Source organism: Salminus brasiliensis, chromosome 1 (assembly GCF_030463535.1).
Source record: "Salminus brasiliensis chromosome 1, fSalBra1.hap2, whole genome shotgun sequence".
Classification (NCBI taxonomy): Eukaryota; Metazoa; Chordata; class Actinopteri; order Characiformes; family Bryconidae; genus Salminus; species Salminus brasiliensis.
In genome coordinates, this window is record NC_132878.1 from 56,622,396 (window position 1) to 56,649,867 (window position 27,472).

The 27,472-nt window shown below is 39.7% G+C and overlaps 3 protein-coding genes across 4 annotated transcripts in view; all 3 read left to right on the forward strand.

Annotated features, from left to right (window-relative positions):
- rtn1b (reticulon 1b) overlaps positions 1-5,704 on the forward strand; it is a 59,900-nt gene extending 54,196 nt beyond the window's left edge. For both annotated transcript variants that reach the window (XM_072682738.1, XM_072682739.1), the window contains 6 exons: positions 1,920-2,127; positions 2,567-2,705; positions 2,822-2,891; positions 3,002-3,048; positions 4,487-4,545; positions 4,643-5,704. In XM_072682738.1, the coding sequence (XP_072538839.1) occupies positions 1,920-2,127; positions 2,567-2,705; positions 2,822-2,891; positions 3,002-3,048; positions 4,487-4,545; positions 4,643-4,685 (566 nt within the window). In that variant the 3' untranslated portion in view covers positions 4,686-5,704. The remainder of the gene's footprint in view (positions 1-1,919; positions 2,128-2,566; positions 2,706-2,821; positions 2,892-3,001; positions 3,049-4,486; positions 4,546-4,642) is intronic.
- Positions 5,705-17,967: 12,263 nt separating this feature from the next.
- Positions 17,968-20,393, forward strand: rd3l (RD3 like). Its single transcript, XM_072696600.1, has 3 exons — positions 17,968-18,011; positions 19,165-19,473; positions 20,015-20,393. The coding sequence occupies exons 1-3, from the start codon at positions 17,968-17,970 to the stop codon at positions 20,391-20,393; spliced, it is 732 nt and encodes a 243-aa protein (XP_072552701.1).
- Positions 20,394-23,951: 3,558 nt separating this feature from the next.
- atp5mj (ATP synthase membrane subunit j) lies at positions 23,952-27,126 on the forward strand. The gene is made up of 4 exons (XM_072696614.1): positions 23,952-24,057; positions 25,778-25,901; positions 26,000-26,020; positions 26,996-27,126. Exons 2-4 carry the CDS (start codon positions 25,778-25,780, stop codon positions 27,007-27,009), a joined length of 159 nt encoding a protein of 52 aa, XP_072552715.1. The 5' UTR covers positions 23,952-24,057; the 3' UTR covers positions 27,010-27,126.
- The last annotated feature ends 346 nt before the right edge of the window (positions 27,127-27,472 follow it).

Consider the following 27,472-nt stretch of genomic DNA (forward strand, 5'->3'; position numbering starts at 1 on the left):
CAGTACAGTGTGATTACTTTGCTGCACCACAACCAATAAAAATAACAAACCGAGCAATCTTTTTACATGTGAATAAAATCGAATACTTGTATGTGGCCAGAAAGCTACATCATACCTTTCAATTGTAGAAACATCATCCTTCTGCCACCTTCAGATCATAGCATCCCAATAAACTAATGCCTAGCGCATAGGACTGCACACACATTCAATTGTGGGAGCTTTCAGTTCGGAGTACCTGGTGCCAGTCTGTTGCCATGGCCACCATGCTGCCCTTGGGCAAGGATTAGGCTCCTCCAAGGGAGACTGAGGAATATGTGCAGAGGCCAGAGAGGGAGAGGGATGAACAAAATGGAGAGACAGATGGAGAAGTAAGATCAAAACACAAAAGAAAGTTACCCCCTGCTTGCATTCTCACATATTCTCCAGACTGACTCGTATTGTTTGCTTCACTTATGTAATGTTTTGCCTGTCAGTTTCTTTACTGCAAGTCTTGTCTTGCCTGTGGTCAAGTCAGGACAGCTCTGACTCAACAACAATTGAGGCTACTGCTGGCTACTGGTTACCAATCCTGTTCTCTGACTATAATCAGAGGGTCTGGTAACATGCTGAGGAACCTCCAACTTTAACAGGAAGGGGCATGCTGTGTAGGGGCAAGACAGTTTATAGTGCTACAGCAAAAACAGACCCGGATAAAACAAGGACATATGTGTCAGCAAATATGTGAATATGTGAATATCTCCTTTGTTTACATATCCCCTACTACCACAAGACTTTTGAGGCCTTCGCAAAAGTAAGATGTGGTAAACACAACAGCTAGTTTGCAAGAATGTGGTGCTTTTGATTCTGGAAGGTGGTTTTTTGAGGCAGTCTTTCCTCACAACTGTGCATCAGTAACACTGGAAAGCAGCACATTAGCACCAGATTCTCCTAGTTATCGGAAAACGTGTTGTTACATGAACCAGGCTTTGTGGCCACGGCTTTCCCTGAAGACAAGTAGTAGTAGAGCTAATCTAAAAGCTAATCCTAGATTGGGGGGGTGCTGCAGGGGAAAGCGATTCATTAAAATTAATTCCAATCTTCTTGTTACAGGGTTAAAAACAAAGCTATGCTATGATATTTGGCTTTAGTGTGAGCCATCACAGTGCCGGAAAGCCACTGATCAGAGCAGAGCTCATCAAATTGTTCAGAAGAATACCATAAAAGGAAAATTAGCTGGTTTTATTGTAAGGCCAAAACATATGGAGCACACCCCAAACAACTTACTATTATATACTTTAATGAGCAACTCACATTCCATAAATGTATGGCATTTTTAAGATACAAATAGTGTACCATTAATAAGATCCCTTTACAGACATGAGAGCTCCCAAGGAGGCTCATTGTTGTCACATGGATGTATGGATATGACTATATATCAACTTAACTTTTAATATTTGAGTTATTTGAGGTATTTGATTTACTGGCTCAGGGGTATAGGATTTCAGGGATGATACCATGTCCAGGAGGAGGGCTGATGACCACTTATCTGCATCAGTTTTGAGTCAGAGCTGAGTCAGAGTTTTGAGTAAAGAAACTGACAGGCAAAACATCAAGTAATGCTGGATATGAGTCAGTCTGCAGTGTATCGTCACTGCCCTGCAAAAATCCTCGGTAGAGAATGTCAAAAGAATTTTTCCAGGTTGTTTTGGACCATTTATTTTGATATTGGAGAGCTGCTAGTTACAAATTATGGTCAAAAAGGGTTTATGTGGTTAATATTTGTGAAAATTTAACAGTGATTACCTCGCTTTTTTATTTGTAGCAATAGAGCTTATTCACTCTTGATAGAGCAAGCATGGAATAATGGTTGATGATTCACTCATTTACTTACATAGGCACTCTCTCTCTCTCTCTCTCTCTCTCTCTCTCTCTCTCTGTAGCAATGGAGCTGTTGTACTGGCGGGACCTGAAGCAGACAGGGCTGCTGTTCGGAGGTGTGTTGCTGCTGCTTTTCTCTCTGACTCAGTTCAGTGTGGTCAGTGTAGTGGCCTACCTGGCCCTGGCCGCCCTTTCCGCCACCATCAGCTTCAGAATCTACAAGTCTGTACTGCAGGCTGTGCAGAAGACTGATGAAGGACACCCCTTTAGGTAAGACTTTCTCTGCATTTTTGCTTGATTCTGGATGGTACTTTTTATGACTTCATTTGCGAAACAATTGTTAGAACTTCCTCTTATTTATCGTTATTGAAAATAATGCTTTCATATTTTGCCTTTTTATCTCCCCAATTAAGTGATTTCCCATTCTCTACTAACTAGGATTCCCCCATCACACAGTGCTACCAGTGCTGGGAGAATGAAGGCTAGCATCTACTTTCTTTGGGTCACATAAAGCCAGCCAACCACATTTTTTTAAATAACAGACCCACACTGGCTTGCATTGCACTGATGAGGGAGATGGAGGGCCACCCTTCCCACCAAGAAAGCTATGGCTGTATTTGGCCTTACTGACGATTCACTACGCCATTTATGAGTATTTCCAAACTTTTGATTGATTCTTTAACTCCTGTGTGTTTCTGTTTGTGTGCAGGTCATATCTGGAGATGGAGATTTCACTGTCCCATGATCAGATGCAGAGGTATGCAGAAAATGCCCAGCACTACATAAACAGCACTCTGAAGGAGCTGCGCAGACTGTTCCTCGTGCAAGACCTGGTGGATTCACTAAAAGTAATCCTCCTCCCATCTCATATCTGTGTACTAGAAGATCAACTGCATAAACATGCTCATCAGAAAAGTCTGTGTCTAAATACTGCACTAGCTAACGCTGTTTACTCACTGTTCAGTTTGCAGTGCTCATGTGGCTGTTGACCTATGTAGGAGCACTCTTCAATGGCCTCACTCTGCTCATCATGGGTGAGACATCAACTCACATTTCCTTTAATTCACTTAACCTAAGCAAAGATTAGCTTTTTCAGTATTGTTATTGATTAGTGTAACATAACACGTTCATTCCTTTTCTGTAGTTGTGGTGTCCATGTTTTCCATGCCTGTGGTCTATGAGAAATACCAGGTAATTACTATATGATTGTGAAAGCATGGAAGCGAGACAAGCGGTTGCACTTTGTGATTTCACGATTAAAATCATGACATGAGCAAAAAACTACGTTAGTTAACATTGCTAGTAGAGTACTAGTATATATGTATTATATATACTCTGTTAGTACTATAAAATATAATCAATAACTACTACAAATAATTCAGTAACAATTATAATATATATATATATTATATTTAATATATATAAATGATTCAGTAGCTAGTATAAAATATTTAAACTACTATTTAATAATTATAAAATAATTAAACTACTATTAATTATTCAATAGCTAATACAAAAGAATTTGAAGTATTAAATAATCAGTAACTATCATAAATCATTCAGTAACTATCATTAATGATTCAGTACCTACTACAAGTATTCAGTAACTATTATAAATTATTCAGTAACAACTACAACATTCAGTAACTAAAATGTATTCCGTAACTACTATACAATATTCATTAACTAAAAAATATTCAGTAACTACTATAAATTATTCAGTAACTATAAATTATTCAGTAAATATAAATTATTCAGTAACCACTACAAATTATTCAGTAACTACTATAAAATTTTCAGCAACTCCTGTCATGACTGGTTAGGCCAGACACTGAAGGATGAACACTCACAGAGATGGATCCAATGCAAGCACTTTTATTAACAAAAAAGGAGTACAACACATAGGGTAAACAAAGCAAACAATGCAGCAACTATAAAGGGACTAAATAGTAAAACAATGTGAACAATGTGAATATATAAAAAAAAATTTAGTAACTACTACAAATTATTCAGTAACTATACCTTATTTAGTAACTACTGTAAAATATTAAGTAACTACAAATTATTCAGTAATTCTATGTAATAACTACTATAAAATACTTAGTAACTACTGCAAATTATTCAGTAATTTTGTCATAACTACTATAAATTACTTAGTAACTACTACAAATAATTCAGTAACTATAACTTATTCAGTAACTACTGTAAAATATTCAGTAACAACTACACATTGTTCAGTAATTCTATGTAATAACTACCATACAATATTCAGTAACAACTATGAATGATTCAGTAGTTTTGTCATAACTACTATAAAATAGTCAGTAACAACTACAAATTATTCAGTAATTTTATGTAATAACTACTATAAAATATTCAGTAACAACTACAAATTATTCAGTAATTTTATGTAATAACTACTATAAAATATTCCGTAACAACTACAAATTATTCAGTAATTGTATGTAATAACTGCTATAAAATATTCAGTAACTACAACAAAATATTCAGTAACTATAAGTTATTCAGTAACTCCTGTAAAATATTGAGTAACTACTACAAATTATTCTGTATACCGATGTGCAATTGTGACGTCTAGATCAACCTTTTATCTTCTCTTTATGCCTAGGCACAGATTGACCAGTATTTGGGCCTAGTAAGGACTCAAGTAAACTCGGTAGTAGGGAAGTAAGTCATGTCAGCACATTCTGTTTGCATTTTTATTACTTCTGATCCAGACATATCTCCAGTGCCTTAACGTGTGTATGTGTGTTGGACTCCACAGGATCCAGGAGAAGATTCCCGGGGCCAAGCGAAAGGCTGAGTAAAGCCCCGCAGGCATCTGGAGAAGGCTAAGAAGCCCTGGCCAGCTCTTCCTTTATTATAGGGAAAGCTTACTGTTGGTCAGAGGGTTTCCCAACACACACACACACACACACACATATGCATACATACACACATACACACAAATGTACAAGTTACTGGAGCATAGTTCTACTTTGTGCACACTGTGGTGTCTAGAGCAACAGCCAAGTCGTTCAGGAGAAGTCCCACCCTCACCTAGTTACCATAGAGGAAAAAAAAAAGACAAGCGCGCTGTCACTCAAGCACTAAGCTCTAGTGAGATAAAAAAAAAAAATCAACGAAATATAGGAGTACGTTGAAAAAAAAAATAGACCAAAAAAATGTGTTTTTTGTGTTGCTTATTAAGTGCATGAAGTCAAGAGTCTTAAGTGCTGATGCATTTCTTCTTTTCCTCTGGTTTCCTTTGTTCTTGGCTTTCTCAGCTATGCTGAAGACGTTTCTCTGTAGTGTGTGAAGGATCTCTTCAGCTTTAGTGCTCTCCTGTGATAGTCTCTTCTTCTTCAAGAAAAGTTTAAAAAAGCAGCTTTTTTCGTCTCCGGGGTGTCGGGTGGGGCTTCTCTTCTCTCAGTATACCTGAAATCTTATAAACTTCAATATTACTTAAATATCAGCTAGACGCGGTGACCTTGCCGAGGTTTATCTTCTTTGTGTGGCACAAGAGCAAATATTTAGCAATGTCCTGATTAGGTATGGTAAACTAACTTGTAGTGTGTTTTTTTTATATATATATGACTATATAACTTGTTACAGGAACTACAGAGACTCATGGTTTTAGGTACTGTCGTCAATCTTCTTTTAAGCAAAACGCAAACGAACAAGAGAGACGGAGGAGGAGGAAGCGTAAAGTGAACGAATGCCAGCTTGGTGATTCTGTCCATCTTTGTACTATGTTGAGTGTAGTTCTTCTTAGCCATGGACTCTTAACTATTTGCACTTAAAATGTACTCATCACTGAATGCAGAAATAAATGTTCTTAAATGTATTTTGTGTAAATGCTTTATTTATGAGTGGTGCATGTATCCCCCTGCATGCAGTCATTATTCTTTTGGATCCAACAAAAGGAATATTTTCCACTAAAACAGACAGACAGGTCAGTATAAGAGCATGGCGGTGCTGCTAAGAAAGTGCTGGCTGATACAGGGCCTTCAGAATTCAGTTTAGGTGCTGATGAGAACATTAGGGTGGCACTGCCACACAGGCAAGCACACACACATGCTGCTGTACCAGGAACAGGTGGCACGGATGGGGATGCTGTGTTGTTCCAAGAGCTGCCAGACATAGCAACAGAGCAGTTTTGTCCTTCAACCCACCAGGATTCCACAAGATCTCCAAAATATTCCCTTTTGAGGAATTTAAAGAGATAGCAGAAAAAATACAGGTGATGCTGTAGCGCGTAGTTACAATCAAAAGCATCTTAGTGATAAGATCATCTTAACTGGTTTGATGCTCACTTTGTCCCATCCACTGGGACAAGAATCAGATTTGATGATTTTGCTGCAATAGAAAATAAAATGTTAGTTAAAATTGCTAGTTAAGTATTCTACAAAATCATTTATAATTACCATAACTTATTCAGTAGCTCCTATAAAATATTCAGTAACTTCTATGAATTATTTAGTAACTAACACAAAACATTCAGAACTAAAAATTTTATATAAGAATCATATTTAAAGATTTTGCTGCAATAAAAAAGAGAAGCTAAGTTTAATGGAGCTTTTTTTTTTGCATTGCAACTTGTGGGCCATGTGAAGATAAGAGCAAGGGTATGCAGGTCAGAAAAATGTCCTGTAAAATGAGGGTGGATGGATGGAGGCCCAAAGAAGAATCGTATATCATTCAAGTCATCCTCATTGTCATTTCTTCTCACCAATGAGGTGTTGAGTGGGGAACTGAATATAGCTCCTCCAGGATACTGTGCTGTGTAAACATTGGTAAAGATTTCTATGAAAACACTTTACAATAAACTACATTAACTATATACATTAAGAACAGTGTGCAGTGTATAATAGCACATTAGCCCTTCACAGCCAATCAAACTTCATGCCTTAGATTCAAAGAGCCTCCCCCTTCAAAAATACCAAAAAATCCACTGCACTTGGTGTCCAACCCTGATTCTAGTGAACCTGGTGGTCTACTGCCTTGCAGAGTTAAGCTCCAGCCCTAATCTTAACACACCTGATCGAGAGTAACAAGAGCCTTCTGCACTCTCCAGGGTTCCATATACTGTTTAAGGAACACCACAAGAACATTTGTCCAAGCTCATGAGGCATCTACACAATAATCTTCTTGTCTTCAAGAGGCAGTGCTGGTCTTCAGCAAGCTTAAAATACAGATACATTAAGACTTCTGACATTCATCACAATCAGCATAAAGGTATGTGACATCTTTTTATAGAGGTGATCGGACGTTGATGAAGATGAAACCTTCACTGAAACGGCTCGTCCAAAACCATGTTACTATACTGTCAGGGTCTATCAGGGTCCTTCAATTGAGAACTAAGGTTCAGCACAGGTTTCATTTATAGCACGTACCTTTATTGTTATTATACTTGTAATGTACAACACAGTTGTTCTCCACAGATATCCCAGCTTAGAAAACCAGGATCAGAGCACAGGGTCAGCCATGCTATGGCACCCCTGGAGCAGACAGGTTAAGGACCTAGCTCAAGGGCACACCAGGATATCGAACCCACAGCCCTGTGATCAATAACCGAGCTCTCTAAACACTGCCTCACTTTGCCCCACCCAGTTTGGTGATTTCCCTGCTCAAACTAAAGCTAGCAATTGGCATATCAGTTGAATCAACTAAAGTGTTTGAGTAGGAAAATCAACAAGCTGGGCTAGACACCAGTCTTCCAGGGACAGAATGAAAGAGCCCTGCTGCTCATGCGAAACTGATGACCTCAGTTGATCTCTTTTAATGCTGGTGAGCTTTTGATGGACTGTTGAGAGGTCAGTTTCCCAAAAGCAACTTAGTGTTAGATCATATTAATTAGTAGGGCCAGTGTTGAAGTGTAGCATGATGCTTGCTTGAGCATTTAAGGGTAATCTTTGTGCTAAGGTGATTTCAGGAAGCCCAGATGAGTATGCTAGCATGCAGGTTTGAACACAGGCCCTGCCTCAGCCTCGGGCCGAATCACAGGGTTGAGCTTTGGTTTCCCTCTGCTGGTGAAGAAAGGTAACAGCATGACAAGGACAAAAAATGGTACACTGATATGAGACAGAAAAGGGTGTGGCAGGTGAGGTGCTGAAAGAGGTCAGTAACAGCAGCAAGACAAAGAGTAGGACTGGGAAAGGCAACATTAAGGTCTGAAAGTAACTATTCTGCAATGTCTATTAAAATAATTTTGTCCTGTGCCAATTTGGGCAAAGAGATTTTTGGGATAGGTTTAGGCCCGACTGTACATATTTCTTAATACAGTCAAGGGCTAAGATCCAGGACAGCTAAAGGTCCAAGACAGTGATGATGTTTGAGAGTCAGAAGGAAGGACAGGACTGTCCTCACGAGCAGACGGTCACTGTGGGCCACTAGGCCTCAGGCTGCCTGCCCTGGCGTCTGGGCCACAGCTGTACCTGTGTAAAGGTCAGCTGAGCCTCAGACACAGACAGCCAAAAGCAAAGCCTGACTGACAGATGACAGCTGCTTCGTCTGACGCACCCTACACCAAGAACAGAAGAGCATGGTGCACGTTATTAGGACAACAGGTCTCTGTACCTGTTTTTCATTTTAGTGCTATCAGTGTGGAAGACCTGTAGAGGGAGCCAAACACTATGCAGTGAAAAGGGGGGACACTATATGTCCAAATGTTTGCAGACACCTGCTTATCCAATGTTTCTTCTGAAATCAAGGGTATTCAAATGGAATAGGAACCTCTATTATTTGGGGAAGACTTTACACTAGTTGTTGGAACATTGCTTGACGATTGCTGAAGCTTGGCATTGGGCATGGTGACTTTAGGCTCATGCATGTGGCTGCTGCAGTGTCCCATTCTATTGATAAAGCCTTTCTATGGAGATTACACAAGCTGTGTGGAACTGAAGTAGCTGGATTCCTAATTAGAAGGGGTACGTGGATAAGTCTGGACATATGACCCAACAGTGTCAAAATCACAACTGGTACTGGTGCTTTAAATACAGAAACTAGTGGTTGAATAGAAGAACTAGTTATTATTATTATTATTATTATTATTATTATTATTATTATTATGGCCATGCATATTGTACTCCTTATGGAGAGCAGGATGATAAAGCAATAACTGAGGGTTCCACTCTTTGTGTAAATGTGAGCACTGCCCCCCAGTGTAAGACTCAGGCTATTACACAAACGTCCCAAATCATCACTGTCCCAGCACTGCTGCCCTGCCACTGGCAATGACATCACCCTCCTCGGCAAACAGACTGACAACCATAATTAGAGTGACTGTGTGTGATGGTGTGTGTGTTTGAGAGAGAGAGAGAGACTCAGTCACATAGCCCACACTGCCTCATGACTGTAGACTGACTGCAGAGGCTGTGTCGTACAGGGAGACAGAGAGCGACATTCCTGAAAACACTCCTTTCTTAACCATTGACAGGGCTGCACCATTTTCAGCCATTTTCTCTCTCTGTGTAAACTAGTGCCATATCAGCTATGCTCTAGCTACCCACGTGCATACTTATGCTTATACGTTTTCATCTCAGCTTGGTTTGCTAAAACAACTAGAATATGACCTTAATAAATTAGATGAGAATGCCTTATTTCTTACTGTAGATATTAATTTTGCCAGTAACTATTCATGTTCAAGCAGGTCAAAAACACCTTACATATCATAAGCAGCTGTGGAACATAAACCAAAGGGACATCAGTGACCCGTTGCTTGCCAAATAGTGAGCCCTTGTTCCTCTATAGAGCCGAAGCTCTGATCTTGCTTGTTATGTTACTTGCTTTGCTAAAGTAAACAATACTTAATGCTTAAAATGTATATGCTTAAAATTAGTATGTTAATAATAGAGGCCAAATGACTTAATGTCTGTCCTGTTGGTGGTTAAACAGAAGTAGTACAGGGTTGGGAGGGTTACAGATTGCTGATTATCTGTTCAAAAATAACTGTACCATAGACCAAAGGATTATTACAGTAAAGTTACCTAATATGATTACTTTCAGATGATCTTTTTGAATCATTCTATTAAAACTCAAAATAAATTCAAATTTAAAAAAGTAAAATGACTTTATTTGATTCATATTGGTCATTTCATCAGGAAATGTTCAAACATCCAGCTGAAAAAAAAAACACAGCTTAGACCAGTATGAATTCCATGCTGGTTTATGTTGGTCTGTTATTGGTCTGGTTTGCAGTATTTGAAACGTATTTGAAAAGATCGAGCTCACATGTTATTGTGATTAATACTATTAGTACTAAAATATTACGCACACTCATTTGACAACAGAAATAAAGGTTTAGACTACACAGCATCCTGCAGTCAGCCCAGCTTGTCTACATGGATTCAGTGGCAATTTTCTTACCGTCTTTTGAGGCTGTGAGAATATTTACTTTAAGATATATGATACTATTTTTCCTTTTTGTAAATCTATTAGTAAAGGCACTTTTACAGCATGCCATACAGGAATAGCACATGCTGTGCGATGATTATCAACATTCAATTAAAAACAGAAGATAGAATAGGTAGAAGTGGTAAGAGTAGTGAACCTTTTTGGGCTGTAATGTAATCCTGCATCACCATATTTTAAAAAAATATAGCTTATCTTTAATCTAATTACTTAACACTATCTTTTGTACCTACTGTAACTTTAACAATAACAGTTAGTAACATCATTACATGTTACATTACATGTATTTCATTACTACTTAACCCTGAGTAACTTACCAAATATTTGATGAAGCTGGCAGGACTAATGCTGAGAGGTAAAGAAGACTAAATAAAATAGAGACTTAACCATTTGTTTTATGTATTATAGCTAACCTATTAATAATGTGTAATTATTATGGCCTAACTAACTTTTAATCAATTCATGTTTAAACCATTCTTAAGCCCTTTATAAGGGTAGTCTCATTGTAAAGTGGTAAACAAACTGATAATAATACTACTGCAAATGCAGTTGATCAGCCAAGACATGTTTGGTGTCTGATTGACACTTCTGTACACTTCTAATACAGCTAAATTGAAGGAAGGCCTATTAGCATCATGCCAACTGCATCTCAAACCATGTGACATTGTTTAGTACTTGTCCATCATTATAGAGAACAATATAGAGGCATACAGTGTCAGAAACCACATATATTTGAGATTACTTAACAGCTCAAAACAGTTTGAGGTAAATGTGTGGAGATTTAGGTATGAAGTTAAAGCAAAATGTGAACTGATAGGGTGATATATAGCTATATTTGGGGTAACTATATATTAGATGTCTCACCAAACTTTTCCTCTTCATGTAATACATTTATCAAGAGCCTAATACAAAGCAGTGTGTTACATGTAGGCTACAGCCCAGTGCAACCAAATCAGCATCCATCATCCCTGTGACCTAAAACTGCCAATTAGTCCCCGCCTTCTCAGGTCAGTTTGTGCTGAGTGGGGAAGGGAAGGTCATGGTGATATTGTACAAGTTTAGGCCTGAGGATGTGCAAGACTGCGACCTCACAATCTGACGCCGAGCGACAGAGCCGGGCCTGAATATCCACCAGTCGCTGAGAAGTGAGAGATGAATCACACATACGCACACAAGGACTGCCACTTTGGGTGTAATGAAGAGAGGAGTAAATATCACCAGAGCGCTGCTTGCCTGCAAGGAACAAGGGTGACTCTGCAGTCCCTTAAAACCCCTCATGCCCTCTTCCAAGAGATGGCACTGTCAGAACCTTTACATGTAACAGAAACATTCAGATTGGAGAAGACCTTGCGTGAAAAACAACTTAAACCTATTATCCATTAGAGCTTGAAGACTTGTCTTACTTACAAGTGAATTATAATTCCACTTCCAAGGGGCACCGAGGGAAAGAACAGTTTAATGTAAAAACTCTCTCTCTCTCTCTTACTTTTTTTCGTAAAACACCATGACCAAAAAAAAAAAAAAAAAAAAAATATATATATATATATATATATATATATATATATATACATCTTTTTTTTGTCAGGTGCGCTAAGGTAGACAGATCTTAAATTATTTTGTAACATCTGACATTTTCACCAACAAAAATTACTAGCCTAACTTCAACTTGTTGGCCCAACTCAATATATTACACTGGTTCCCAACTACTACAAAGTAAACAAATATGTTTATCTAGTTACTAAATTACTTTCTAGATAGCAAAATTGGAAAACAAATATATAACAAAGAAGATACACTAAACACTTATACACAACAGTATTTAGTTCTGGCCTTCAGTAAATTAAAGGATCACTTCCAGAACAGATCCAGTCACTTTAAACCTGCTTCATCAAGAAATTAAATCAAATTTCACAGGAAATACACAGGAAATGTAAGGAGTTTGTTCACCTGAACTGAAGTGATCTTGTATCATTTTAACATTTTCCAAATTACATTAATCTAACTTTACATCCACTGAGTGATAGTTAATCAAATATCACTCTTAATGTAATTTACATAAAAAGTGAATTTACAGTCACACTTTTCACACCTCAATAAAAAGCTTTACCAAGATGAGCTGAAACAACCAAACTAGCGTTAATTAAGTTACGCATTATCAACTGAGTTTCTTTACCTGAACTAAATTGGTAAGGCTCGCAACTTTAACACTGGCCAAATTACATGAATCTAACTTTTCATCCACTGAGTGATATGTCCATCATACATCACTAATCAGATTTAGTTTACATCAAAGAACAACTCCCAATCACATTTCTTGTTGATAATCCTACTTAGTAAAAACATCACTGATAGAAATAGTATTTTAAAAAGACAGAGATCACTTTTCAAAGAGACAAGTAACACTTTTCAAAAGACAGGAATCAACTCATGAATTGCTTTTCATAAAGACAGGAATTACATTTACATTTATGGCATTTAGCTGATGCTCTTATCCAGAGCGACTTACAAGGGTACTGGTATTACAGAGGTGGGTCAGTGTAGTGTTAGGAGTCTGGCCCAAGGACCCACATGGTGTGGTAGCTTAGTGGCAGGTAGTGCTGTTATCTGTTGCGCCACACCAACCACCAAGTCAGGAATCCATTTGTGAATCACTTATCAAAAAGAGGAATTCCGCTTCAAAAAGAAAGGAATCAACTCATAAATATCTAATCAAAAAGACAGTGTAGAATATTCATTAGCTATGCTGTTGTTCATAGACCTGAAGGAATGGTATAGAGTTGAGGAATAATATGGTGAGGCCCATTTCCAGACCTAACTTGTTAAGATTGCACATGAGCTGTACAACTATAATAGATTGTTGACATACTTTCCAATATAAGTAACAGAGATGTTGAGTCGATCCAGCTGTGTCTTCATGTGTACTACGTATGTTAAGCAACGGTGGGGGCTGATTTTCACCTTTATAGGTTAAACATTGACATCCTACATATGGGAACAGTACAACAACATATGACGTGTAGTAGGGTATAAAACGTGAGGTGTTCCTCCGTCTAGGGAGAGCGAGCAGAGGGGCACAGAGAATTGGCGGACTCTCTCCACACTGTACTTTTATTTAGAATAAAATGTTTTAAGATTGCAACTGAAAGACGGTGGTCACGAGTCTCCTTTCAAGAGACGTCCTTGCAAGAACACCTCAACAGGAATCACATTTTTAAAAGACAGGAATCAACTCAGGAATTGACTCAAGAACCAACTTATGAATCTGTTCATCAAAAAGACAAGAATCGCATTTTAAAAACAAAACTCAGTAATATATCAAACAATGAGCTGAAATGAGCTTTTGACTGAAGTAAGTTGTAAGAAGTAAGATGTTTGCGGTGTAATAAGTGTCTTAAGTTCAGTTCAATTTAGAGTTTGTAGTTCACACTTACTTGGTTCATACCTTAACTAAAAGAACGTTAAAGCGTCAAAGCTCGTAGCCTTACAACTTCGGTGCAGAAGCAAACTTCATACATGACATTTTTTATGGCTGTTTGACTACATTTATAGTCAGGGTAAATTACATTTTCTCTGAACTATTACTTTAACTAAATTAACCCAAGTAAGACTTCAGAAGTAATCAGTTCTCAATCTGATCATTTTTTATAATAGTCTTTATTATTTTCAGCCCAAGCAGAAAGTACTGATTCTCCTATTTACCATCTACCTGGGTGATTTGATCAGTGATTATGCAGCGGTCATGTCTGTTATTTAAAGGAAGTTTGGAGGACTGCAGTTTGAGGTGAAGGAGGACAGAACAGACCTAATCAAATAGACTGACCCCCATTTGCTCTAATTAGGAAAAGATTAAACATTCTCTAATTGCGTACTGGTTTGATTATTCACTAGAATTCACTTGTGAACTGTGAAAGAGGCTTAAGTGGGACAAACAGATCTAACAAACACACACTCCCCCTCTCATTAAGAGATTGGACCACAGATGAATAGAAATGGACGGATGACACATCGCTAGCCTGCTTGCTTATATAGTACATGCAGGAACAGTGCTAAAAGACATGGTTAAGTAGGTCAGCTGCAAAGCCCTGCAAACATTCTCATCAGCATAACACAATGTCTTTATTGTAGTTACTGGAGTTTACATGACTTAACTTATCCATGCTGCACAAATACACCAGCACACATTCTTGTGAATGATATCTGAATTACAGGGAACCTACAGCAAAATGTCTCTGAAGACATGTGACATGATGTTTGACTGTGTTGATATATGCTGGTTTCAGCATTTCCTTGTTTTCACTGGAATGTTCTCTACACCCATGCTGGTGTGCACAGATGGGTAGAGAGTGCTTTGGTTCATATGGAGTGGACAGAGGTCTGAAAACTGGCCCAATCTCCAACAGAACCAGTACCAGGTGCAATACACTGATTACGAGTCTCTGAGGGCCAATGGGCCAGCAGGCCACCCAAAGGCCTCCATATGGCCACCAACTGCTCTGTGCAAGGGGGCTTTTCTGTCCCTGAATGTTTTTTGCATGAACACTGTTATGGCCTGCAGTGATTGCTCTGGCATTAAAGAGCCTGTATCATAGAACGCTGAATTTTTCTCACTATGTTAAAGTAAAAAGGTTTGATGTATGTAATCGTTATCCAGCGCATTCTTATGCTCCACAGCGCTGCATAAGTGCTGTGCATACAATACCGACATGACTTCCAGAGAGCGTGACCAGACAATGTGCTCAATGCTAGTCAGATCCTATTTGACAGAAATGTGTGAATAAATAATTGTATTCAGTGTGCAGATGATTGTGTTTGTCAACTGACAAACATGTCCCTGTATAAGAACAGCAACTTTAGTCAGATGATGTAGCTGCATAGCTCCGCTTATGACATTTGTGTGTGTTTATTCACCAATAACAATTGTCTAACCTCTCTTTATTCCTTAGACCGAAAGGTGCCATAGAATATAGTATTTAACTTCCATGTTTAAATAACAAGTATGTGACTTTGGTTGGATTGAAAAAATCCCAGATTTTTCAAGCTTATTTACAACCCTCAGAAATAAGCACTACTTTTATTGGCTGGTTACACCACTGCAAGGGCTCATAGACGTGTAGCATAGCATGGCTTTGTTTTAGCAGTATAACAAGAACATACATTGTAATTATGTTTAGTAATTGTTCCAGCTAGCTGCCCTCCTGGCGTCCCGTTGACACAATGTGTGGTTAGCTAGCTGAAAAGATATAGCCATAGTGGGGTCTGGTCTGCTAGGGTTAGCTTTTAGCATAGCTAAACACAGGCTTCCTTGCACTGTGGTCTCCCGGCCTTCGAACAGATAACCACTGGGTAATTGGATTTTTTCAGGGGATAAATACAATGAGTCAAGACTGTTAGACGTTCTGTTTGTGTTACTTTGGCTTCACGAAAACAGACTCTCTTATTTCAGAAAAGTCAGAGCAGTATAGTTAGTCTCTCAAACTGTCTCTGTTTGTTATCTTTAAGATGTAAGACTGTACCTACACTAGCGTAAGTGAGTCAGTTAAAGAGAGACGGCTAGCAGCAACCAGATGTTTTAACTGTCAGTACTTTGCCTGGATGTACACAACAGGGCTTCCTTATGTAGTGTTTCAGACGTTTACAAGACTGTAAAGATGCACGTATTTGTCACTGTGTTATGTAAAGTGAAATGTGTCCTCCGCATTTAACCCATCTGTGGTAGTGAACACAGACACTAGTGAACTAGGTCAGTGAGTACACACACACCCAGAGTGGTAGGCAACCATCTTCAGCATCCAGGGAGCAGAGAGGGTAAAGGGCCTTGCCCCTACAGCTTGTCGAGCCCGGGAATCAAACCCACAACCCTGTTATCAATAGCCCGGTGCTCTTACCGCTGAGCCACTGCTGCCCCATGTTACCCCAGAATGCCTCAGAGACATTTAATGGGACATAAAACATTACCTCAACACACGTTTCTGACCTTACTTAAAGCAGCACTTTAGAAAATGTGGGCTGTCCCTACAGTCAGGAAGAGTAATTCCCACATTGGGCCACTACTGAGAGATACAGAACTCTCAGTTGCAGTTCTGTGTGGCTAGTGGTGTTCATTAGCTCTGCTGTGTTCTGATACTGATATGCTGTGTGATGTACTCCGGAGAGGGGTGTCCAGTTAGTAGTGTTAAAAGTCTTCACTCTGCTGTCTCAACGAGGCGTATTACTTTTACACATTATACAACTGTGTGAGCTGTGTGAGTCAGACATTTAGAAAATGTAAATAAATGAAATGCCGGACTGACGGAGTGGATCCACCCAAATCCAGCACATGGAGTTTAGTACAACCCGGGTTTTAGTGAGCTGCTGCTGCAGCCGTGCGCTACCTCCGTAAGTCCATCTAATGGGTTGAAGAAGGAACTGCAGCATCCTGTGGCCGAGGAGCCTGGTGCACAGCTGCTGCAATCCTTAACTTGCCAATATGATCCAGTTGGCCAATACCGGTACATGTCTGATAGATTTTTTTATATCTACTTAAAACAGCTTTAAAGCATAGTAACACAAACAGTCAATGGATAATGAGAAGTTGTTAAATGTAAAAACAAATCTATAAAAAAATGAATTAGGACTATTACTGGATCTCTAAGAAAATATAGGATATGGACCCCCCATGTTTGCTTTTTTCAGCAAACCTAATGGTACATAAATACAATACATGCAATAATCGACCCCTTTCCAGCAAGGAGTCATCCCCTTTCTTTCTTCCTTCCTTTATTGCCTTCTTTCACTCTCTGGCCTGATCTTCTGCACACACTGAGATGATTCAGTCATACTCAGTCATAGCCTGCTAGTCAGCTTGCTTTGGAGTGTCACTTTGTTTTGCCTTTGTTTAGTCTGAAGCTCCATTTGTGTTCTCTCTCTCTCTCTCCCTCTCTCTCTCTATATCTCTCTCTCCCTCTCGCGCAGACTCGCTCTTTCTCGTTAGCATAAACCCTCCTGGCTGTAGGTCACCTTGCAGGCTAACAGTGCAATTTGAATTCAGTACTTAATTCAGTGTAATCTCATCTGGCTAAAACACTGCTCTGGCTTTGTCTTACATAATTGACTCTTGCTTTAGCGCACAGGCGACTGGCCCGTCCAAGGCTGGTTCGGTGGTCAGAGTCAGTGGCGGGTTTAGCCACAGTGGAACTGAGAACCGCTCTGCTGAGTGTGAACCATCAGGGCTGGACACCTTTACCTCTCGTAGCACCGATAACTCTTCATATTAAAAATGACCATTAGAGAAATGTGTGCAGATTTACAGTGGGTTAATTACATAATGAAAAAAAAAGTGCATTAGTGTATGTGTGTGTTCATGAGCATGCGCGTGTATGCTAGCATAGCAGTGTGTGTGTGTGTATGTGTGTGTACGGGAGTGGAAACAGGGTCAGGGGAGGCTGGTTATCAGAGCAGAGAGACAGAAGGCAGTTTGCTGTGGGCAGGAGAGGCAGTCACACTTGTGCTCTCTCAACTTTACCAGCACTGTCATCCACACTTTTATCTCTCTCTATCACCACTTGTTCCTCTTGTCATTTTCTGTTTCTTGTTTTTGTTTCTTTGCCTACTGGCCTCTTTCTCCCTTTTATCCTGTGGCTGCATCTTTCTGTCCACCTTTTTTTTCCGTTACTCTTCCAAGACCAGCAAGAACATCCAAAGGTTTCTCCAGGTTACCACATGGAGCCACAGTATCGTGGGCATCACCCTCTCACTCCAACAAGGTAAGCATCTCCTACCTATATTATCACTCCACAGTAATCTCTTTACTGAATCCTGTGGCTTCTTTTTTACCTATTGTTAATCTACATTACCTCTGTATCTCCATCCACCTTTCCGTCTTCCGTCTTCGCTCTTTTCTGTTACTGCATGCCTAGAACCTTTGGACTGGTGTTTTCTTTCCACATGTCTTTGCCTGTCTTATTCGATTCATCTCTCACCCTGCTCTTTCTCTCACCGCCGGCATGCCACCCTTTCTATATCTAAGTAACTAGTGCCTCCCTTTTAAAATTGATAGTCTAGCCCATCTATATATATATTTTTTATTAATCTAGATGATGGTTTTGACAATGTGCTTTGAACAGCATCTTCATTATCCTGACAAGAAGCACACTTGCCCTTAGGTCAACTGGACAAAAGTGTTTCTTCTAAGTCTTCCAGTTGAAACAGAATGGCTACAGGTACTTTATGTACTTTCTCAGCTCTGTCTGAGACTGAAATGCCAAAGACCTGAAGTTATTTTCTCCATCTGAGTTAAGGAGGATTTACTTTAGAAGCTTGTCCTGAGGACCTAAAAGCAATTTATCAGAACGGGGCAGGTTCAGGACTACGTAAAGGAGCACTAATGAGAAATGTTGACTGTAGAGACTGTAGAGGTTTTCGGATCACTTAACAGCCATGTCCTCAGGACACTTTGCCAGTACACTAAATAAGGTGCTCATCAGCAGCCGGAGTCAAAGAGAGCACAATTGGTCTTGCTCTCTCAAGGGTGGGTTGATGGCACTTCCTCCCCACATCAGTCCTAGTGTGATGTCGGTCAGCACAGGCGTCTGTTAGCTGTTGTATTGGAGTTGGGGAGCCCAACTTTCTCAGTTAGTTTGTTATAAATTAGCTACTTTTTAAAAAATGGCATCGCTCAAGGTCCCTTTATAGAGTGTAGTTTGGAGAACATGGTTTCTTGCAGAGCTCATTTTGAACATAGAATAATGAGGGAACTGAAAGGCAAACTTGGTGAATGCAGATCTTGGGGTTTCTAGAGATATGTGACCTCATTCCCCTTCCCTCTCTGACTGGCCTTGGCCAGGTTGATATATCTCTCTCTCTCTAAACTCATATTGTTCTGTGATTACCAACCCGTCTCTACCAACCCCTCCACAGCCTGGCCATGCCATTTATGGCATGGATGAAGTGGCCCCATGTGGAAGGTGAACAAGGGCCAAGCTGTGTGGCCCCAGGGGGCCCTGGGCGTGTGCTGCTGAGGGAGCTGCTCTGGCAGTTGGAGCAAAGAGAGCAGCAGGCTCTGGAGGAAGAACTGCAACATCGCCTCTCCCAGAGCAGCAGTCTGGGATACCGACGCCCCTTTGCCCGGCCCAACATACTTGCCCTGATGCCGGCCTCCGAGTGCAGGCAGCTGGAGCGCCTCTGTGCACGAATTCCGCCCTCACACACTGCCACTGTGCTCTCCAGGTACGCTTTTATTAAAGTGTGTGAAAATCAATAACTCTCTGTAGCTCTCTGTGTGCAAGCTCAGAACATGAAAGTTATCAAAATACAGAATTATTGCACTGTTAAAGTTCATTCCCAAGTCCCAAGTTCTACAGATTCTACAGTTTGTGTCACATTTCTGCCCAAACAAAGCAGAATACCGGGCGGAAGAGAGGTCATTGACATACAGTCGTAGTTTGAACACCCCTGTTCAAGTGACATGTTTGCTGATTTTTAAGTGAACGTGTACTAATTTGAGACCATTTTTAAAGCAGCATTATGCAAGAATTGGTATTTCTTGCTTCTGGGCTCCCCCTACAGTCGGAAAGTGTACTTTGTGCTTTGAGACACCACTAAAGGACATTAAAGTTACATAGTGCAGTTAGCAGAATGCTGAACCTAGAGTAGCAATGGCAGAGATGCCAGTCTTTCCATTACAAGTCAATCTACCATCAAACTGATTTTTAAGCTGTTATTTTAAGATGCAAAATGCTACATAATGTTGCTTTAATGCTTTTCAAAGGTTCCGGGACATTTTGGCTCACAACGACGTTCTTCCCTGGGAGCTCGTGTGCGTTTTCAAGCAGGTGCTACGGGACTTTCTGAGGAGGCAGGACGAGGTGGGGTACCGGCGTCCCTTCCCTCTGCCCCCACCTATGCTACTTCCTGTTTCCCCTCCTCACGTGGAAAACAGTGGGAGCGCCCAACCGTCAAAGAAAACATCTTCTGCTACACCCTCACCTGAAGGGCAGGAGAGGCACAGAGAGGAGATCCCTACCATCTCCAGCTATGTGGACAGGCATTTGCGCAGCGCCTGCCCATATGCTGTCCAAAGAGACTGCCTGCCACACTGCCAGTCCTTGCCCTACGACTGCCCAGAAGCCTACAGCACTACTCTGTGAAGGTCATAAATAGCTCACAGCAACCCTAGTGACCTCTGTGTCTTCTCTCCATGCTGAATCCCCCCCTCGGACACATACCCAGAACTGTAGTACAGTGAGCATGCTAACAGTGTGTACCGTTGTTAAAACAAAGGAAAGCATGAGGTTTGTATTAGGGGCTAGTTCAGACTAGAGTCTGTTGGGTTAGTTATGGCTATGGCAAGGCCAGCTGTAGCTGCCACATTCAAGGTTGTCAAGGCATTTGAACTCTGGGCCTTATGTGGCTTGCACAGTTTGTAGCCACAAATGTAGCCACACCGCTGCGGCTGTGTTCTGGCACCCAGATTAGGACAAAGTACGTCAAGTATTTCAATGTACGGTATGTAGGCTGAGTGAAAGTATAGGCGTGGGCCAGATCTGGGGCGTCTGGGGCTCTTTTACTATCTGGAAAGGTTCCGAATTAAACCAAATCTTGACTAAAGGTCAAAAAAAGCTTTATTTATTTAACAGTCAATATAGTCTATTTAATACAGATGCCTATTTATTGCTTTGTATTACATTATATTACTAAACTAAATAGAATTCTGCAGAAGTACAGTACTGTACACAAGCAAATTAAAAAATTGTTATTATTATTAAGCGTATTTGACTGTAAAAAAGGCATTTTCACATTAGAAAAATACAACTAAACACATACAGACATAGGAATAATGATGTTTTAGTAAAGATATTGAGATGTTGGTTAGAGGAACACAGGTTTAGTTGCTGATTCCAAAGGACTGGTTGAAGAAACTATGTAATGGATGAGAACTATATATACAAGCCTTCCTTGAGGAGAGCTCTGGAATTAGTTCAACTAACACAGTCATGCACATCGAAACATGACTGTGATTGTTTATTTCCTTATTTGGATTCACTGTAAAGATAGCTATACTTCCAATTGTCTTAGATACACTGTAGTACTGCATATAATTTCTTTTCTGATTAAATAAGACTGTGATCTCCATAAACTTTCAGAAACACCTACCATAAATACATGCGCTTTATAGATGCTGTCCAAAAATATGTATATGCATTTTTTCCGCATTTGAACGCAGAAGCTTCTTTTTACATTGTGTGACTATTTCATGATGAATGGAGCAATAGAAATGTTTCAAAATCAACTGGAATAAAATCTCTTTACATTCCATTTAACATTAAAGGTTAAGGCCGTATTTGACCTCTCCTGTAGATTTACCGTACTGGAGTTGCAGTTTGGATCATCATCCTCAGTTCAGTTGCTGCAGTTTACAGAAGGTTTGACATTTGCTTCCAGAATCTGCAGGTATTTTGTAGAATTCATTCCTCCTTCCTCCACCTGTGCAGCACTGTCATTGCCACAGGTAGAAACACAACCCCAAAACCGGATTGATAAACCCCTATGCTTCACAGTTGGCAGGGAGTTCTTCTCATGAAAGTTCTATGTAGACTTCTTCAGTCCACATCCCTTGTTTCCAAAACTCATCTGACTTTGTTCCTCATGGCTCTTCTATGAAAATGCTGTTTGTGTAAGCAACCCTGCACAGTGGAACAGTGCACCAGACTCTTGATTTATCTAAACTTTCATATAGATCTCACTACCGTACAAGCTTGTTTTTTTGTTTTTGTTTTTTGTTTTGTTTTCTTGGTCTTCGGGATCTCATTCTGCCCTCACCGGTCCCTCAAAACTTCCATTTTTTCCTAATCATTCCACACAGTTCTGCCTAAGACTGTATGGCACTCATACCCAGTGAGTATACGTATTTCATTGGGTGCACATCCTAAAAAAGCTGAATCCAGGTAAAGGAAAGGGAGGTTAAGAGAAGACAGTGAGCAACACAAACACAAATACAGCAGTGAACCTACTTACACAGCCTAATCTGCCTTTTTCCCCAGTTTTATTTCTGGATTAGAGTGCAGAGATTAGCCCGAGGCAAGAGACGAGCACAGCTCTCTATGCCTCAGTAGATTTTCCTCTCTGCATGCAACCCAGGAATAACTTTGTGGGCTTTTTAGTTCACAGACTACTGTCATGAGTATGTTGATTGTACTGTCTTTTCTTTTTGTGTAGAGTGTAGATGAACTATAATTATATATGCAAAGAGCTCAGAATTGCAATATAATTGTGTGGGTGGGGGGGGTAGGCATAGATGGATAGGTAATGTTGAAGACATTCTTCCTTTATTTCCTTCACATTCTTCTTTTCCAGCTGGACCAAAAATAGTGTGTACTTTTTTTATTGTTTTGTTATAGTTATTTTTTTTATATAAGCACTGTCTCTCGTGCATTGTGAATGGCTTGACTGAATTACTAGACCATTTGAATAAAAGGGCAAATGATTTGTTCACATTCGCTGAAGGTAAAGGCTCTGCAGCGCCACTGTTAGAGGAGTGAAAAAACCTAGAGAGCTCATTTTTTTATTCAACTCCCAGGGCGCCTCAGTTCAATTTAGTTTACAAAACTAAGTTTACAAAAATAAAAAAAGGAAAAAAAAAAGACATTTGACATGTAGACAAAAATAAATTTCGACATATAAAAAAATAAATATATGTAAATGTAGTTGCATATTAACATATATTTGTAACTGTTTTACGTATGCTTAGTTTAACCACCACTAATAACATCTGTAATTAACTCTTGTTCGCATTTCATTTTAAACAGTAATAATAATAAAGCAAAAGATTTGAGCTGGTTTGTGGAGTGTGGCCACTTCCTGCAAAACGCCAGAGGGAGCCCGCGAGCGAGTCCCCAATGAATGGGGGTGGAAGGGCGTGAATGGGGGTGGAAGGGGTTTAGCTACGTTAAAATAGTATCTAACCCCTTGTCCATTTTGGAAAGAAGAATGATGTATTGAAACACGTAAAACACAAAGAAAACATGCCTGTATAATTTCATTTTTTCAACAGCAAACGTTTTTGGGCAATAGTTATGCTCGCTAGCATTACAGCTACAAAGTGCTGGAGTTATCTTATAACCGGAGTAGTAAACGCTTTAAAAATAAGTCTGTAGTGCTTAAAGGTTTGATGCTGCTCTGTGCGCTGAGGGAATTAGTGTATTCGCTATGAAAACACTTATAAACTACGATTTTACTCAAATGCTCCAAACAACCCCGTTTAGCCCTCTACTGCCTCCCACACACTTGGAAAATGTCCGCTCTAATTAACGTGGCGTCCGCGCAGTAAACATCGCCATCATGTGGCTCACAGAGGAAACAGATCACTGTGGCTCAATCTCAAATAACTCCCTTCTCCTTATGTGGTGCACCATGTAGGTCATAAAATCACGACTTACATAGCTATAAACACGCATATTCAGCCCAGTAATTGAATGTTGTTTGAAAGTGTTGGGTGTTCGCTATGTAGAGAGCAAAAAGGAGCCTTGTGAGATTGATTGTAGTTTTGGAAAACAGAACAGAAATTACTGACAGATTAAATTACAGATTTAAAACAACAATTAAAAGAAAAACGGCGTGGTGTGATAACTGTGTTGTACATTGCTGGGTTATTTAAGATTTACTAATGATCGTTGGGGACTTTTATTTTGGCGCGTTTGCGGTGGGTCGTTAACCGGAACGCTAGCGTTGCTCTTCCAGTGCGTCTCTCTTTCACAGACAGCGGAGAGCAGTGACCTTCTCGGACAGAGCAGCGCGATTCACGTACCTCTTAAGGTGAGTCACGACAATTCACCTGCGAGGTAAATGGAGGAAGCATTACTTTCTCTGCTGTAGTCGTGGCGAAGTGAAGAAACCCTCTGAAACGGGTCTTACTCAGTCAAGGCCTTGGAGAGCTCAGGCTGCAGTTGGCCGGCTAGCTCCGTGAGCTCCGTGTGTGTGAGTGGAGCTCTGCGTTAATGTCAGATAGATTCTATATTATATTATATTATATTATTATATTATAGATAGATGCTATATTGTTCACAGCGAAAACGAACAGTGTTACACCTATAGTCTGACCAGTTGTGCGTGTGTTTTCCCCCATTTGCCTGGGCTAACGTTAGATAGCTAGCGCTAGCTCCATGTCTTTCGTCCCGTGATGGCCACAGGCTAGCAATTTAGCTTCACACGGGTTAGAGAACCTGACTCTGTTCAGTTGAGGGTGCTATATAGCTACTGCTGACTTTACTCTACCACAGAAATCACTCTCTCTTATGTCTGTTTCTGAGGTTTCAGGGGGGTTCTCTGTTTTAGCGGTGTAGCTGGCTTTCGTCTTTAGATTGCCCTTAGCTGTCACCTTAGCCGCTGGTGGGTCAGCTAGCACTAGCTACTTTTCTGGAGAATGAATTAGTTAGCTACCAACTTTGAACTGATGTCAAATAAACGTTTAAGGTTACTCTAGACTCCGATCTTTTGTTGTCAGTGTGCGAAATAGTAATCCTCCTCTTTATTGGGAGCGAGGCTGCCCACCTGCTCGCCTAGGCGGTGCAGAGAGACTGTAAGCCAAGAGGATCCCTGGTCTTTTCTGTTTAATCATCCGTTTATTTATCTGCGCTATTAACACTTTACTGTACATCTGCACTCCTGGACACTTTACTTAAATACTAATTTATGCACATATGTACTCAGGATTGTCATATCTGCTGATACACACTCCCATTCATTCATTCATTATTTATTATTTATCTGTATTTTTTATTTTTTATCTTTTATTTCTTATTATATTTACTGTGCTATTATTGTATAACTGCTACTGGCTGCTAAATGTCCTTTAGCATCAATATTGGTCGATGTGTATGCATGTATGCAAGTGACAGGTCACAGAAAAATGGTGGTGTTAACCAGGATGTATAGTAGTTGGTTGAACAGAATAAATTCAAGAAAGAGAATACTGGAAAAAACAATAAAGATCTGGGATTTTTTATTATATATATATATATATATATATATATATATTTTTTTTTTTTTTTTTTTTTGGGCGCTGGTTTGAGCTGAGCATTGTAAGGGGCTCATGACCATGACTCCCCAAATTGTGCACAACCTATAGTTCAGATTCTGGAGCCTCTGCTGTGCTAACCCATGATTCCCGGCTGTACAAACCGGCCTTTACATTGCTTCTGATGATTAATATAAGACAACGTTTTTCACACCAAAACAGACCCTCAGCAGCTTAAAGTGTTCGTCTCTTCCTTTGTAATACTTAATTGTTGATAAAGTAACAATAATGCAGTTCTTTCCACATTGCATTTTAATAAAATCTACAAAATTGCAATGAAGCGACTAATGGACTATGAAAATAGTTTAGTTGCTTCTTCCTTTTAAGATCTGTTTTGTTTTATGCCACTGTACACACATTTATCTCAGAAGTGTACTCCCACTGGCTCTTTATTCTCATGGCAGTGCTGCTGTTGATTTCTTTCCACTCACTTTTACATCTTTCTGTCCTGGTCACTAGATGGCAGGTGCTGCATTTGCTGGCTGGTGGTCAAAAATGAGCCCTTACTACACCAAGGCATACCAGGAGATGTGGGTTGGTGTAGGAATCGTGACATACCTGTACTACAGAATCTCCTATTCAGGTAAGTTGTAATAGAAAAATATTTTTTTGTGATTTGGTGTTCTACCAAGAAGAACAGATTCTTGTGTAGCGTAACATTTGTTTTCCTTTTTTTTCTAGGAAAGAAAGCAGTGAAGTCTAGTAAGTACTACTTTTCTTGTCTCATCAACTAGATATTTTATCAAGCCAGTACTTCAACTCAAGAGATGGTGATTAATGCTCAGTATGATGTGACATGGAGTTTTTATGTAGTTGATCAGATGTGTCCTGATTTGGAGCCTTGTCTGCTTTAGAGGAAAAGCTTACTTTGGTAGTTTCAGCAATTAGAGAACTGAATTAAGCTAGGTGACTTCAGGGTTTTGCCAAAAAAATAAAAAATAAAATAAAAAAATAAACAAACAGATGAACTCTTCTATTCATTGGACTACAGAGGTGTGCCTCATGTTCTCTTGCTTCGCTTAGATGATTGATACAGTTATAAACAAAAGAAACATGACAGTAGCACACATCTTGTGAATAATTAACAGTACAAATACAATTCATTACGAAAATCCTTGATGCAAGCTAGTATAATCATGCTGTGCTTTCCCTGTGGAATCCATGGCTGGGTAAATTATATTTGTTGTGTTAATTCACACAAACTTGTCCTGTTTTTCAGTGTGTGCTGTGTATTGCCAGTATGTCTTAAACACTAGTTCTTTTCAGTTTACTGGTCGGAACTAAAGACTAGGTCAGGTTTGGTCCAGTACCTTTTTCTACTGTAGGTTGGTTCTTGAAATCTAACACTAAAGGAGTGGAGATAAGTCCTAAAAAGGCTTATTAAAAATTAGCCACCTTGCTTTTACTATAATTATATATCAGGTAGACACTTCACAGACAAAATGGGTTTCTGGGAGTATTGAGTTAGACAGCAGTTGATGTAATTAAACAGCTAAAACAAAATATGTGATCAATTCTGTTCATAAAGCAACTGCTCTCTGTGACAGCTGAGTTAATGTAACAGTACATGCAGTCATACATATAAATGAATAAACAATTGTCCTGTATTTACAGATTGCTTGACATTCAACTTGACATTGAAGATTAAAACTAAAACTCTTTTTTTTAATTCCTCAGAGCCTGCGCATTGATTGGACGACCACATGATGTCGCTATTGCTCCTTCTCTGTGTAAATCTCGCCCAGAAGGGTTTCACTGGCACCTCTGTTTCTGTAAAATGAATAAAATGCTCTGTTTGGATAACCTAATGGACTATTCGCTCGTTCGTGTGGTCTTTTCGGTGCATTTCATGGACCTCCTGTGACTGACTGTTCTTGGTATAGGCAACTCCTCTTACACACAGTCAAGCCAAAAAGTCTGCACACCCTATTCACCTTCACCTTCATGTTTTTTTTTAACGTTAGACTTTTTGCCTCAAACATCTACACCATCACTAATAATTACGTGAAAACAGGTTTTTAGAAAATGGGCAATTTTACTTTACTGTCAAAAATAGGTAACTTGGGGGTTACCTATCTGTACACACACATAGCCTAATACTTGGTTGATGCACCTTTGGCAGGAAGTAAAGCTTCAAGGCTTCTAGGGAAAGAA

Excerpts from the sequence above, each read along its gene's own strand:
- rd3l (XM_072696600.1), top strand. The coding sequence starts at position 17,968 with ATGGAGCCACAGTATCGTGGGCATCACCCTCTCACTCCAACAAG. Across the intron at positions 18,012-19,164 it reads CACCCTCTCACTCCAACAAG|CCTGGCCATGCCATTTATGG; the intron begins GTAAGCATCTCC and ends ACCCCTCCACAG. Across the intron at positions 19,474-20,014 it reads ACTGCCACTGTGCTCTCCAG|GTTCCGGGACATTTTGGCTC; the intron begins GTACGCTTTTAT and ends TGCTTTTCAAAG.
- atp5mj (XM_072696614.1), top strand. The coding sequence starts at position 25,778 with ATGGCAGGTGCTGCATTTGCTGGCTGGTGGTCAAAAATGAGCCCTTAC. Across the intron at positions 25,902-25,999 it reads CTACAGAATCTCCTATTCAG|GAAAGAAAGCAGTGAAGTCT; the intron begins GTAAGTTGTAAT and ends TTTTTTTTCTAG.